The sequence below is a fragment of the Carcharhinus amblyrhynchos genome, chromosome 27, assembly GCF_965287045.1.
Source record: "Carcharhinus amblyrhynchos chromosome 27, sCarAmb.v2.hapA, whole genome shotgun sequence".
NCBI lineage: Eukaryota > Metazoa > Chordata > Chondrichthyes > Carcharhiniformes > Carcharhinidae > Carcharhinus > Carcharhinus amblyrhynchos.
In genome coordinates, this window is record NC_137350.1 from 5,900,532 (window position 1) to 5,916,466 (window position 15,935).

The following is a 15,935-nucleotide window of genomic DNA, read 5'->3' on the forward strand; positions in this document are numbered from 1 at the left end:
GTTCAAATTTCACTGGACTGACTTATTTTTAAACATATATAAGTTTAGATACATTCCTCCATCCCCCCCTTAAATTTTGAACAGGGCAATCGGAAGAATCATAGGGAACTGTCTGTGTGAAGAATGTAGACAGATGTATGTTTGGTTCGGGATTAGCACTGGGTGGAATTCCATGACAACAATGTGAAGCCCATTTAAAAATACTTTACATATTTGCAAACACACAAAAAAACCAGGATTTTATTCTCCAGCCGGATTGTTTCCCCTTTAAAGTGATTCTGGTGTGACCTTGGTTTGACCCCACCCCCATCCATAAATTGAGAAGAACATCTAGTGAGAATTTGGAGTGAGTTTTACAAGTCATTTCCACTTGAGGAGCCGCCCCTGGAACTGGTGAAATGCTTGCTTTAAGAAAAAAGGGACATAAACAGAAGCCGGACTGCACTGATGATTAATTGGTGTACAACCCTAAATATGAGCTGTGCAGCACCTAGCTGGCAAATCACTAATTCTGGCTGTTTCTTCACGCTGCAGTTCGGAGGGGGAAAAGATTGAATTTCTGTATTGATTCCAATCCGTTTTAGCCGGAGCGTGTCTTTGTTTCTTTAATCAGCACAGAGATTCCTTCTCCTTGTGTCATTGTCCCCCCTTCTCCCGTCTGAGATGAGGGCTTTCATCGCGTTGTAGGTTTTTTTTTGGGGAGGTGATAGAGGGATGCTGGAGATTGGATTTCCCTGGAGGCCGGTGTCTTGGTAACAGTGAACAGGCAGCTGGCTGGAGGGCGGGCTTGCCTCTCCACACAGCGCAGCAAGAGGATGGGACACGGAGCAGGAGGCGAGGTGCCTGCTCTGAGACACTAGCAGCTGATCGGAGACCTGGCGACAAGATGCCGGTTCGCAGGGGCCATGTGGCGCCTCAGAACACCTACCTGGACACCATCATCCGCAAGTTCGAGGTGCAGAGTAAGTGACGATCTCTTTTAAACGTGGCAGAGGAGCTGTGTGCAGGGAGGCAGGCAGAGGAACAATGACACGGAACAAGTGTGCACTCATCCCAGCCAGGCGAGAGAGAACCTGTGGGTGCAGCAGCTCCCTGTGGAGCTCCGGCTATTGCCCAGAGCTCCGAGTGGAGACAGCATTCAGTTAATGGAAACTGACAGTGAAACTGACGCCAGTGCGGTTCCTTCTGGCTGTGAGGATGGTGCAGGCGTACTCACATTCACACACCATGTACATGTATAGAGATATATATTCTCACTCACATTCACACACCATGTACATGTATAGAGATATATATTCTCACTCACATTCACACACCATGTATAGAGATATATATTCTCACTCACATTCACACACCATGTACATGTCTAGAGATATATATTCTCACTCACATTCACACACCATGTATAGAGATATATATTCTCACTCACATTCACACACCATGTATAGAGATATATATTCTCACTCACATTCACACACCATGTATAGAGATATATATTCTCACTCACATTCACACACCATGTATAGAGATATATATTCTCACTCACATTCATACACCATGTACATGTATAGAGATATATATTCTCACTCACATTCATACACCATGTACATGTATAGAGATATATATTCTCACTCACATTCACACACCATGTATAGAGATATATATTCTCACTCACATTCACACACCATGTATAGAGATATATATTCTCACTCACATTCACACACCATGTATAGAGATATATATTCTCACTCACATTCACACACCATGTATAGAGATATATATTCTCACTCACATTCACACACCATGTACATGTATAGAGATATATATTCTCACTCACATTCACACACCATGTATAGAGATATATATTCTCACTCACATTCATACACCATGTATAGAGATATATATTCTCACTCACATTCACACACCATGTATAGAGATATATATTCTCACTCACATTCATACACCATGTATAGAGATATATATTCTCACTCACATTCACACACCATGTACATGTATAGAGATATATATTCTCACTCACATTCACACACCATGTATAGAGATATATATTCTCACTCACATTCATACACCATGTATAGAGATATATATTCTCACTCACATTCATACACCATGTATAGAGATATATATTCTCACTCACATTCACACACCACACACACACCATGTATAGACATATATATTCTTACACAAATTCACACACACAATGTTTTATATATATGCACACACATTCACATACACACCATGTATAGAGATATATATTCTTACACATATTCACACCCACATCAAATACGTGGATAAAAATATATATACTCACACACACATTCACACACATGCCACATAGTATGTATGTGTATATATTACCACACACACATTTACACACGTACAAACTCTCACTGACATTTATACACACACATTCACACACAGCACATATATATTCTCACACTATATATACTCACACACACATTAACATGTACACACCATATATCTATATATACATTCTCACATATACAAACTCTCACACATATAGACACACACACAAAGAAACGCACACACACACACACACACACACACACACACGTTCACTCACTGCTATTGCCTATTGTTCTGTCCTGTTAAATGTGCTGTGCTTTCATTGGGGAATCAATCTCTCTTACCCCGCTACTTCCCCCAGTCAGGGACAGCAGGAATACAATTCATGGACTGACAATCAGAGAATTTCACAATAGAATGTGTATAGTTTCGCAATGATTTTATTCAGCATCTTGGCAGCAAGATGGAAATACTTTCTGTGGCACCCCCCCCCCCCCCCCCCCCGGTCACAGCAAGAGTGTATTGTCAATTATGTTTAGGTTATCAAAGGAAAAAAATTGCATTTAAATCGCACTTTGTGACTTGGGTTAATCTCAAAAGCACTTTACTGCTAATGAAGTAGTTTTGGAGTATAGTCACTGTGAGAATGTAAGAAATGTGGCAGCTAGTTTGAGCTCCCACTAACAGCAATATGATTATAACCGATAATTAGTTTTAGTGACGAGGGATAAATATTGGCCAGTGCCCCAGAGACCATCAGCTTTTGTTTGAATACCGTCATGGGACCTTATGAATGCAAGCAAGATCTCAGATTAACCCTCCTCCGAAAGACAAAACAGCATTCAACCAAAGTTCCTTCCTACATTTCGTGTTTATGCCTCTTCAGGGTGGCGCAGTGGTTAGCACTGCTGCCTCACAGTGCCAGGGACCCAGGTTCCATTCCTGGCTCAGGTTACTGTCTGTGCAGAGTCTGTACATTCTCCAGGTATTCGCGTGGGTTTCCTCTGGGTGCTCCGGTTCCTTCCCACAGTCTGAAAGACGTGCTGGTTAGGTGCATTGGCCAAGCTAAATTCTCCCTCAATATACCCAAACAGGCACTGGAGTGTGGTGACTAGGGGATTTTCACAGTAACTTCATTGCAGTGTTAATGTAAGCCTACTTGTGCCCCAATAAATAAACTTAAAAAAACTTAAACTTGAACTTGCAACATCCAGCCTCAGAAACAGGGCACTGTGCACAGCTAACACTGTGACAGCCCATCAACCATGTCTCCATTGAGAAGATAGCTTGGTTTTCTGTTGGGAAAGGTTTCTGATAAAGTGTATAGCTAGTTGAGCACTTCCAATGCACCCAAGAGTTTGGGGCACTGGTCCCATCAACTGAAGCGTCCTCTCTTTATTTTTTCTTGGCTCACTGTTGAGCTGAGAGATATCGGCAGGATGCATGGCAAGACCTCCTCCTATAGGGGGCAGGAGCTGGGGAATGGACTGGCACCTCCATTTCTGATGATGGAAGGAGAGAGCAGCGCCTGGCCAAAATCTCACCCAGTTTTGTCCCAAACTGATACACCCTGGGATGTGGTTCAAGGAGATGCCTTTAGAATATTGTCCAAACTGCCAATCAGCGCCTGTGAGGCTAGACAGTCAACAAAGATTAGACTCTGGACTGGGGACATGATGCCCCCTGATCACTAATCCTCTTCCTATTTGTAGAGCCTAGAATCTCTCCAGTGCTGAGGGAGGCTGTTGAGTCTGCACCAACTCTGACAGTATGACTTATTCAGGACCTCTCCACTGCCCCATCCCAGTAACCCAACACATTTCCCATGGCTAATCCATCTAACCTACACATCTCGGAACACCAAGGGGCAATTTAGTGAGGCCAATCCAGCAAACCCAGCAGTAGGGGAGTCTAAACTAGAGGGAAGAGGGAGTGGGAGAAATTTAGGAGATTTAAACAATGAGCACTCCTTATACACTGACAATAGGGTTTCAATTCAATACTTTCTGTTATCTTGAAATCTGTCTGTTGTTTAATGTTACTCAAAAGAGACTCTGGGGAGAATTGCACTTAATAATATTTTCTAAAACAAATGCTTAATCACCTCAAATTGCATGCACCAATAGACAATTACCCACCAATACTGTACCCAAGTGTCACATAGTGACAGACCCATACCCACAAGTACGTACCCAAGTGCTATACAGTGACAGACCCATTCCTACTAGTACTGTACCCCAGTGTTATACAATGACAGACCTGTCCTCAGCAGTACTGTACCCCAGTGTCATATAGTCACAGACCCATCCCCACCAGTACTGTACCCCAGTGATACACAGTGACAGAGCTGTCCTCATCAGTACTGTACCCCAGTATGTTATACAGTAACAGACACATCCCCACCAATACTGTACCCCAATGTTATACAGCAACAGACCCATACCCACCAGTACTGTACCCCAGTGTTATACAGTGACAGACCCATACCCACCAGTACTGTACCCCAGTGTTATACAGTGACAGACCCGTCTGCACCAGTACTGTACCCCGGTGTTATACAGTGACAGACCCGTCCCCACCAGTACTGTACCCCACTGTTATACAGTGACAGACCCATCCCCACCAGTACTGTACCCCAGTGTTATACAGTGACAGACCCATACCCACCAGTACTGTACCCCAGTGTTATACAGTGACAGACCCGTCTGCACCAGTACTGTACCCCGGTGTTATACAGTGACAGACCCATACCCACCAGTACTGTACCCCAGTGTTATACAGTGACAGACCTGTCTGCACCAGTACTGTATCCCAGTGTTATACAGTGACAGACCCATCCCCACCAGTACTGTACCCCAGTGTTATACAGAGACAGACCCGTCCCCACCAGTACTGTACCCCAGTGTTATACAGCGACAGACCCATCCCCACCAGTACTGTACCCCAGTGTTATACAGAGACAGACCCGTCCCCACCAGTACTGTACCCCAGTGTTATACAGTGACAGACCCATCCCCACCAGTACTGTACCCCAGTGTTATACAGTGACAGACCCGTCTGCACCAGTACTGTACCCCAGTGTTATACAGTGACAGACCCATCCCCACCAGTACTGTACCCCAGTGTTATACAGTGACAGACCCGTCTGCACCAGTACTGTACCCCAGTGTTATACAGCGACAGACCCATCCCCACCAGTACTGTACCCCAGTGTTATACAGTGACAGACCCGTCCCCACCAGTACTGTACCCCAGTGTTATACAGCGACAGACCCATCCCCACCAGTACTGTACCCCAGTGTTATACAGTGACAGACCCGTCCCCACCAGTACTGTACCCCAGTGTTATACAGTGACAGACCCGTCCCCACCAGTACTGTACCCCAGTGTTATACAGTGACAGACCCGTCTGCACCAGTACTGTACCCCAGTGTTATACAGTGACAGACCCGTCCCCACCAGTACTGTACCCCAGTGTTATACAGTGACAGACCCATCCCTACCAGTACTGTACCCCAGTGTTATACAGTGACAGACCCGTCCCCACCAGTACTGTACCCCGGTGTTATACAGTGACAGACCCGTCCCCACCAGTACTGTACCCCAGTGTTATACAGTGACAGACCCGTCCCCACCAGTACTGTACCCCAGTGTTATACAGTGACAGACCCGTCCCCACCAGTACTGTACCCCACTGTTATACAGTGACAGACCCATCCCCACCAGTACTGTACCCCAGTGTTATACAGTGACAGACCCATCCCCACCAGTACTGTATCTGTGTTATACAGTGACAGACCCATCCCCACCAGTACTGTATCTGATTTATACAGTGACAGACCCAATCCCGTCTGTACTGTAGTCCAGTGTGATACAGTGACAGACCTGTCCCCACCAGTGTATATCAATGATAGATCCATATCGAACAGTACTGTACCCCAGTGTTATACAGTGACAGATCCACCTCCACCAGTACTGTACCCCAGTGTTATACAGCGACAAACCCACCCCCACCAGTACTCTACCCCAACGTTATACAGCGACAGACCCGTTTCCACCTGTACTGTACTCCAGTGTTATACAGTAACAAACCTGTCCCCACCATTACTGTACCCCAGTGTAATATAGTGACTGACCCGTCCCTGCCAGTACTGTACCCCAGTGTTATACAGCAACAAACCCAACCCCACCCGTACTGTACCCCAGTGTTATACAGTGACAGACCCGTCCCCACCAGTACTGTACCCCAGTGTTATACAGTGACAGACCCAGCCCCACCAGTACTGTACCCCAGTGTTATACAGCAACAAACCCAGCCCCACCAGTACTGTACCCCAGTGTTATACAGCAACAAACCCAACCCCACCCATACTGTACCCCAGTGTTATACAGCAACAAACCCAGCCCCACCAGTACTGTACCCCAGTGTTAATCAGCGACAGACCCGTCCCCACCAGTACTGTCCCCTGTCATTATACAGCGACAGACCCGTCTCCACCTGTACTGTACTCGTGTTAAACAGTGACAGACCCGTCCCCACCAGTACTGTACCCCAGTGTAATACAGTGACAGACCCATCCCCACTAGTACTGTACCCCAGTGTTATGCAGTGACAGACCCATCCCCACCAGTACTGTATCCCAGTGTGGTACAGTGACACACCTGTCCCCGCCAGTACTACATCCCAGTGTTATACAGTGACAGACACATCCCCATCAGTACTGTACCCCAGTGTTATACAGTGACAGACCCAAACTCACCAGTACTGCACCCGTGTTGAGAGCTTCAGGTTTTTAGGTGTCCACATCACCAACAACCTGTCCTGGTCCCCCCATGCTGACACTATAGTTAAGAAAGCCCACCAACGCCTCTACGTCCTCAGAAGACCAATGAAATTTGGCATGTCATCCATGACTCGCACCAACTTTTACAGATGCACCAAAGAAAGCATTCTTTCTGGTTGTATCACAGCTTGGTATGGGCTCCTGCTGTGCCCAACACCGCAAGGAACTACAAAAGGTTGTGAATGTAGCCCAATCCATCACGCAAACCAGCCTGCCATGCATTGTCTCTGTCTACATTTCCTGCTGCCTCAGCAAAGCTGCCAGCATAATTAAGGACATTATTCACCCTGGACATTCTCTCTTCCACCTTCTTCCTTCGGGAAAAAGACACAAAGGTCTGAGGTCACGTACCAACCGACTCAAGAACTGCTTCTTCCCTGCTGCTGTCAGACTTTTGAATGGACTTACTTCACATTAAGTTGATCTTTCTCTACACCCTAGCTATGACTGTAACACTACATTCTGCACTGTCTTATTTCCTACTCTATGAACGGTATGTTTTGTATGTATAGAGCACAAGACACAATACTTTTCACTGTATACTAATACATGTGTCAATAATAAATCAAATCAAAATCAAAATTAGTGACAGATGTGTCCTCACCAGTACAGTATCCCAGTGTTATACAGTGACAGACCCAAACCCACCAGTACTGTATCCCAGTGTTATACAGTGACAGACCCAAACCCACCAGCACTGTACCCCAGTGTTATACAGTGATGGACCCATCTCCACCAGTACAGTACCCCAATGTTATACAGTAACAGACACGTCCACACAGTACTGTAACTCAGTGTTATACGGTCACAGACCTGTCCCCACCGGCATAGTACACCAGTGTTATACAGTGACAGACCCAAACCCACCAGTACTGTACCCCAGTGTTATACAGTGACAGACCCGTCTCCACCAGTACTGTACCGCAGTGTTATACAGTGACAGACCCATCCCCACCAGTACTGTACCCCAGTGTTATACAGTGACAGACCCATCCCCACCAGTACTGTATCCCAGTGTTATACAGTGACAGACCCATCCCCACCAGTACTGTACCCCAGTGTTATACAGTGACAGACCCATCCCCACCAGTACTGTACCCCAGTGTTATACAGTGACAGACCCTTCCCCACCAGTACTGTACCCCAGTGTTATACAGCGACAGACCCGTCCCCACCAGTACTGTACCCCAGTGGTATACAGCAACAGACCCATCCCCACCAGTACTGTACCCCGGTGTTATACAGCGACAGACCCATCCCCACCAGTACTGTACCCCAGTGTTATACAATGACAGACCCATCCCCACCCAGTACTGTACCCCAGTGTTATACAGCGACAGACCTTTCCCCACCAGTACTGTACCCCAGTGTTATACAGCGACAGACCTTTCCCCACCAGTACTGTACCCCAGTGTTATACAGTGACAGACTCATCCCCACCAGTACTGTACCCCGGTGTTATACAGCGACAGACCCATCCCCACCAGTACTGTACCCCAGTGTTATACAATGACAGACCCATCCCCACCCAGTACTGTACCCCAGTGTTATACAGCGACAGACCTTTCCCCACCAGTACTGTACCCCAGTGTTATACAGCGACAGACCTTTCCCCACCAGTACTGTACCCCAGTGTTATACAGTGACAGACCCATCCCCACCAGTACTGTACCCCAGCGTTATACAGTGATAGACCCGTCCCCACCAGTACTGTACCCCACTGTTATACAGTGACAGACCCATCCCCACCAGTACTGTACCCCAGCGTTATACAGTGACAGACCCATCCCCACCAGTACTGTACCCCAGTGTTATACAGTGACAGACCCATCCCCACCAGTACTTTACTGAAATTCTACACAACTGAGAATGTCCTCAAAACATAGCATGCTGATAACATTTGTGAAAACCATATGTTAAAGCTGAGCTGGCTGTGTCATTTTAATTGATTTTGATGAATAGAGTTGAGATTTATAGCAAGAGCGAAACCTTTTAAACACACAACTGAAACTGTCTTTTATGGAGGAGGTGCAAAGATGTGGGAAGATCTTCATCAGTGTAAGAGAGGTTGGTGGTTCTTCCTGTGGATGAACATTCTGGGTAGAATTTTTGTGGTGTCGGGCTAACTCTGGAGACCTCAGGTCCAACAGGTGTAGACTGTGCGTCGCACTTCAGGGAAACACATTGCTTATGGAGGTGGCAAGGGGGTATGAAAACATATGAGGGATGAAGCTTTGAGGGCCTAACAGCTTCTAAAACACCTGGGACAAAATCCCAGTTAACTAAAGGTAGGTAGGGGGTCTGCAGGCACGCGCCCAGCCTGGTGGCTGCCTAGGACCTGCTTCTGGAGTCAGCAGGCTGGAGCCTTATCTCACTCTTCGGAATGAAAATTGGGTCTAACTGGTCTCTTTAAATTGAGGCAAGTCTGCTAACTCAGAAAATTTCCCAGTCTAAATCCCTCAGTAATGGAAATCTGTCTCTAAATCTGTGTTGGTGCAGTACCAATCACTAATCACTGTGTCAAGCAGTCTGAGACGCTGAGACTTTCTCCATCTGTGTGAGAGATGGGATTGAAAACCAGATCATCTCTGAAGAAAACTTTGTTTTTTGCATTGTTCTGCCTGATTTTTAGCACACAATCGCCAGACTTTTCTGGATAGTTCCCTTCAGATTGTGTGATCTCCCCCTCTACTCATCAGCCAGCAGTGTCACACTACGCCACAGCAAACCAGGAGATTCTTGGCTCTTTCTTCGAGCTATGCGTTCAGTTATCTGGCCACATGTGGAAATGACATTTAAATTGGCAGCGGCACCTTGAGATAGGGAGAGGAAACTGAGGCACAGAGTCTGCTCCTGGACTCTTATCCAAGCAATGTCGCCAAGTGAGTGTTAAGTGTGGACAGAGATCGGGGATCTGTCGTGATGTCCCTCCATGGTAAATGCTATGCTGATAGGCTTAAATGTGAAGAATATTTTTGGGTGCTGTATTGATGTGTTCTTGCAACACAAGGGACAACGCGGTAAGGAGAGAGAGCGTGAGTGAGGGCTAGAAACACAACCTATATCCATTACTGTCAATGACTCCCCAGTCCCTTACAATGTTTCCCCAAGCTGGGAAATGGTTGTTTAATTCAACAAATAAGACCAAAGATGCAGGAGGAGCAGAAGTAGGCCATTCAGCCCATCAAGTCTGTTCTGCTATCCAATGGGACATGACTGATCTGATATAACAATTCTCAACTCTACTTTCCCGCCTTATCCCTTGATTCCCTTACTGATTAAAATCTGCCCATCTCAGCGTTAACAACACAGCCTCAACATCTCACTGCAGTGAAGAATTCTGCAGATTCACTACCCTCTGAGAGAAGAAGTTCCTCCTCATCTCTGTCTTAAAACGGGCAACCCCTTATTCTGAGATTATGTCCTCTGGTCCGAGACGCACCACGGTGTGGAGATGCCAGCATTGGATTGGGGTAAGCACAGTGAGAAGTCTCACAACACCAAGTTAAAGTCCAACAGGTTTATCTGACAACACAAGCTTTCGGAGCGTCGCTCCTTCTTCAGGTGAGAAGGAGCGACACTCAACTGAAGAAGGAGCAACACTCCGAAAGCTCGTGCTACCAAATAAACCTGTTGGACTTTGACCTGGTGTAGTGAGACTTTTTACTGTTCTAGACTCACCCACAGAGGGAAGCATCTACCCTGTCCATAGAAAATTCCAGCTCAGAAACAGGCCTTTTGGCCCTTCTTGTCTGTGCCGAACCATTTTTTGCCTAGTCCCACTGACCCTGCACTTGAACCATATCCCCCCACACCCCTCTCATCCATGAACCCATCCAAGATTTTCTTAAGTGTTAGAAGTGAGCCCGCATTTATCCGGCAGCTCATTCCACACTCTCACCACTCTCTGCGTGAAGAAGCCCCCCCCCAGTATTCCCTTTAAACTTTTCTCCTTTCACCCTTAACCCATGCCCTCTGTTATTTTTTTCTCCCCTAGCCTCAGTGGAAAAAGCCTGCTTGCATTCACTCTGTCTATACCCATCAAAACGTTATGCACCTCGATCAAATCTCCCCTGTCAAGCTCCCTGAAAATCCTATATGTCTCATTAAGGTTATCTCTCAGTCTTCAAAACTTCAATGAGTACAGTCCCAACCTCATGGGAAAATCCCCCGTGCCCAGGATCAGCCTCTTGAACCTTCTCTGAACCGTTCCCAATGCCAGGACATCCTTCCTTAGATAACGGGACCAAAACTGTTCACAGTATAGAGAAAGGAAATAGTAAAACGCAGCAAGCCTCTCCCACCATGGGCAATCCTCTTAGTTTTGGGCTGAACCTACCCTGTCATATTAACCTGAAAGAATAAAAAGGCTTATTTTAATTTAGCACCTTTTGTGACCTGTGGATGTCCCAAAGTGCTTTCTGAAATGTAGAAATCACATCAGCCAATTGTCGCACAGCAAGGTCCCACAAACGGCAATGTGACTGTGAGCAGATACTTTGTTTTTGTGATGTTGTTTGACAGAACGATTGCCCAGGAGAATTCAAATGATGCCGTGGGGCTTACTATTTGCCACCTGAGAGGGTAGCCGGGCCCTCATTTTAATTCTTCATTTGAAAGTCAGTGGGGCAAATGTTCCCACCCCTCTGGCCATGGGAATGGGTGGGACTCAGGCCACACAGAGGCTCATTAACCTCGGGTGGGATTTTTTTAGTCTAGGGGTGACAATGCCACCTGCCCGGCGCCTTTGGCAGTGCAGCACTCCTCCGTACTGCACAGATGTTTCAGCCTGGATTATGCGCCCAAGCCTGGGGCATGGCCTTGGGAAAACATGGCATTCAGTCCCAGACAGGATAGCGCTGCTAACAGAGCTACAACACACATGGGAAAAGGGTTGTTATGTTCTATCAAGTGGAATATTTACTTGTAGTTGACACAGTTGAATGGTTTTAATTAAATAAGCTCATCAGCTAACATTGTGGCAGAATTTGCATTATTAAAACAGGTGCCTTTTTAATTTCCCGAGTTAGAGTCAGGAAACTGATGCTGAAACTAATCATTCTGCTCGTTCCACACCAGACACTGCCAGTTACCCCCGGACTCTGCCAATTACCCCCAGGCGCTGCCAATTACCCCCCCGACATTGCCGATTACCCCCCGATATTGCCGATTACCCCCGGACTCTGCCAATTACCCCCGGACTCTGCCAATTACCCCCAGGCGCTGCCAATTACCCCCCCGACATTGCCGATTACCCCCCGACATTGCCGATTACCCCCGGACTCTGCCAATTACCCCGGACTCTGCCAATTACCCCCGGACACTGCCAATTACCCCCGGACTCTGCCAATTACCCTCAGACTCTGCCAATTACCCCCGGACACTGCCAATTACCCCCGGACACTGCCAATTACCCCCGGACTCTGCCAATTACCCCCGGACTCTGCCAATTACCCCCAGACACTGCCAATTACCCCGGACACTGCCAATTACCCCCGGACTCTGCCAATTACCCTCAGACTCTGCCAATTACCCCCGGACTCTGCCAATTACCCCCGGACACTGCCAATTACCCCCGGACTCTGCCAATTACCCCCAGACTCTGCCAATTACCCCGGACTCTGCCAATTACCCCCGGACTCTGCCAATTACCCTCAGACTCTGCCAATTACCCCGGACTCTGCCAATTACCCTCAGACTCTGCCAATTACCCCCGGACTCTGCCAATTACCCCCAGACACTGCCAATTACCCCCAGACTCTGCCAATTACCCCCAGACACTGCCAATTACCCCCAGACTCTGCCAATTACCCCCAGACTCTGCCAATTACCCCCAGACTCTGCCAATTACCCTCAGACTCTGCCAATTACCCCCCGGACACTGCCAATTACCCTCAGACTCTGCCAATTACCCCGGACACTGCCAATTACCCCCAGACACTGCCAATTACCCCCGGACTCTGCCAATTACCCTCAGACTCTGCCAATTACCCCCAGACTCTGCCAATTACCCTCAGACTCTGCCAATTACCCCCCGACATTGCCGATTACCCCCGGACACTGCCAATTACCCCCAGACTCTGCCAATTACCCCCGGACTCTGCCAATTACCCCCGGACTCTGCCAACTACCCCCCAACATTGCCGATTACCCCCAGACTCTGCCAATTACCCCCCAACATTGCCGATTACCCCCAGACTCTGCCAATTACCCCCCAACATTGCCAATTACCCCCAGGCTATGCCAATTACCCCTGGACACCGCCAATTACGTGCCGACATTGCTGATTACCTCCGACACCATGATTACCCCCCCTCCAATATGTGGAGTCTGTGTGGAGTTTGCACATACTCCTCGTGTCTGCGTGGGTTTCCTCCGGGTACTCCGGTTTTCTCCCACAGTCCAAAGATGTTAGGTTGATTGGCCGTGCTAAGGAATTGCCACTTAGTGTCCAGGGGGATGTGTAGGTTAGAGGGATTAGTGGGTATAATATGTAGGGATATGGGGGTAGGGCCTGGATGGGATTGTATTCGGTGCAGACTCGATGGGCTGAAGGGCCTCTTTCTGCACTGTAGGGTTCTACGAATATTGCTGATTACCCCTTGACATTGCAGATTACCCTCTGACACTGCCAATTATCCCCCAATATTGCCAATCATCCCACATCACTGATTACCCCCTGACATCACCAATCACCCCCCCAACATTGTTGATTATCTCCGACATCACTGATTAGCAACTTTGAAAGTAACATTTCCCAAGCTGCTCCCCATGTATCCCGGATATTCTCTCTTCCACCTTCTTCCCTTGGGAAAAAAAATACAAAATTCTGAGGACACATACCAATGGACGCAAGAACAGCTTCTTCCCTGCTGCTGGCAGACTTTTGAATGAACCTATCTTGCATTAAGCTGATCTTTCTCTACAACCCTAGCTATGACTGTAACACTGCATTCTGCACTGTCTGCTTTCCTTCTCTATGAACGGTATGTTTTGTCTGTACAGCACGCAAGAAACCGTACTTTTCATTGTATACTAATACACGTGACAATAATAACTCAAATCGAAAGGATTGTTATCAGGTTATATTTAAGACTCAGCCACATTCAGAAAGTGGGATTTTGTCAAACAATTAATTAGTCAGCGGCAGGTTTTAAGGAGAGGTGGAGTGATTTGGGGAGGACGTTCCAGAGCTTAGGGCCAAGACATTGGAAAGCACAGCACTGGCGGTACAACAACAATGAGTTTGCTCAAGAGGCCAGACTTGGAGAAGCACAGATATCTTGGAAGGTTGTAGAGCTGGAAGGGGTTACAGAGATAAGGAGCTGTGGAGTTTGGCTACAAGAGCCCAGCGGTCCAAGACAGCTTCATGAGAAAAGGATCAGTATCGTCCGGAGAATGTAAAACTACATTAGCGAAATGGAGGTGTGATGAAAGGATGTCAGAACGATAGCAGGATATCGACAGTGGAATATTGAGAACACGCAGTGACCGGAGATTAACAGTGGCAACAAGACCATTCCGAAGGGACACATTTCCAGTTACTGCCCTATGTCTCTCAGTGCTCACACTGACTGTGCCACCCAGCATTGGTGCTTACTGGGCGCAGTGCCTTACATATCCTCTGAGATTGGCACTGCCATCAGCATTGACCTTCCCCCTGTCAGTGTCCCAGGTGAGGGAGATGTTCCCAAAAGTTCCATTTGGAATGAAAACTGTTTGATTTGCCCTAATATTACCCACGTGTGAGTGATATGGATTTCAAGTGGTAACGGTGTGTAAAGGGGACGGGAATCCTCCGCGCCAGCCTACTGGGCAAACTCCGCACTGCAAACTTCCCGAACTCTTGTCAGTTTCTTTGACAGCTGGGAGCTTAGTGCAGGTGGAGTGGGGGCGGGGGTGGGGGAGGGGGCAGTGGGGGGGGTGGAGGGGGAGTGAGAGGAGTCGGGGGGGGGGGTGGATGGTGGGGTTAACCACGCCAGTGAAGCCAGCTTCAGAACACTTGGGTGCTAGGGGAGCCCTGATCTCCCAGTCCTCTGCCCACCTACCCATCCCCTTCATGGACATCGGACCCCTTGCGCCCCCCCCCATAAGATCAGTGACAGCATTGTTAGCACCCTCCCCCCGACATCGACACGGCCACTGGCATTCGGGCATCATGACTCTCCCACTGGGTCCCCTGGCAGACCCCCTGACATGTTCCCCCCCCAACCCCGACCCTGTCACAACTCCCTCAACAACACATCCCAGCACGGCTCCTCCTTTGCATAGACCCTCTCGCACAACCACTTCCCTTGCGCGACCTCCCCCCTTCGTATAGGCATCCCCTGCTTTTAACCCCCCCCCCGCTCCCCGCCATCATTGTGCATAACACCCCCGTCCACCCCCCGTCATAGCCCCGTCCGCATTCAGGCCCCACTCCTTGGCACTGCCCTGGCATACTTAGGTGCCCAACTGCCAGGGCACCAGGTGGACACTTCCGGGTGCACCCAGGGGCTTCAATGGCCCCTAATCCTGCCCCCCCTACCCCACCCACTCCCGCCTGGCTATGGCACTGGATTTGCTACTGCAGAGAGCTGGTGATTCTCACCGGTGTGATATCATGCCAGTGAGCTGGGAGGCAGCCAAGAGGGAGGGGGTGGTTGCGGGGGGGTGGCGGGGGAACCGAACCCTGTAGCTACATTTAAATGTAAGCAATCTGATGCAAATAGTCTTTGCGCCCTTCCTACTTTTTACTCAGTCTCTGCTTGCTGTGAAGAGGCAATT

General features: G+C 48.1%; 1 protein-coding gene across 1 annotated transcript in view; it reads left to right on the forward strand.

The window, feature by feature from the left end:
- Positions 1 to 501: 501 nt before the first annotated feature.
- The window catches only part of LOC145358997 (voltage-gated inwardly rectifying potassium channel KCNH6-like), a 114,709-nt gene continuing 99,275 nt past the window's right edge, over positions 502 to 15,935 (forward strand). Inside the window, exon 1 of the mRNA XM_080213355.1 lies at positions 502 to 962. Coding sequence (XP_080069481.1) covers positions 887 to 962 — 76 coding nt within the window. The 5' untranslated portion in view covers positions 502 to 886. The remainder of the gene's footprint in view (positions 963 to 15,935) is intronic.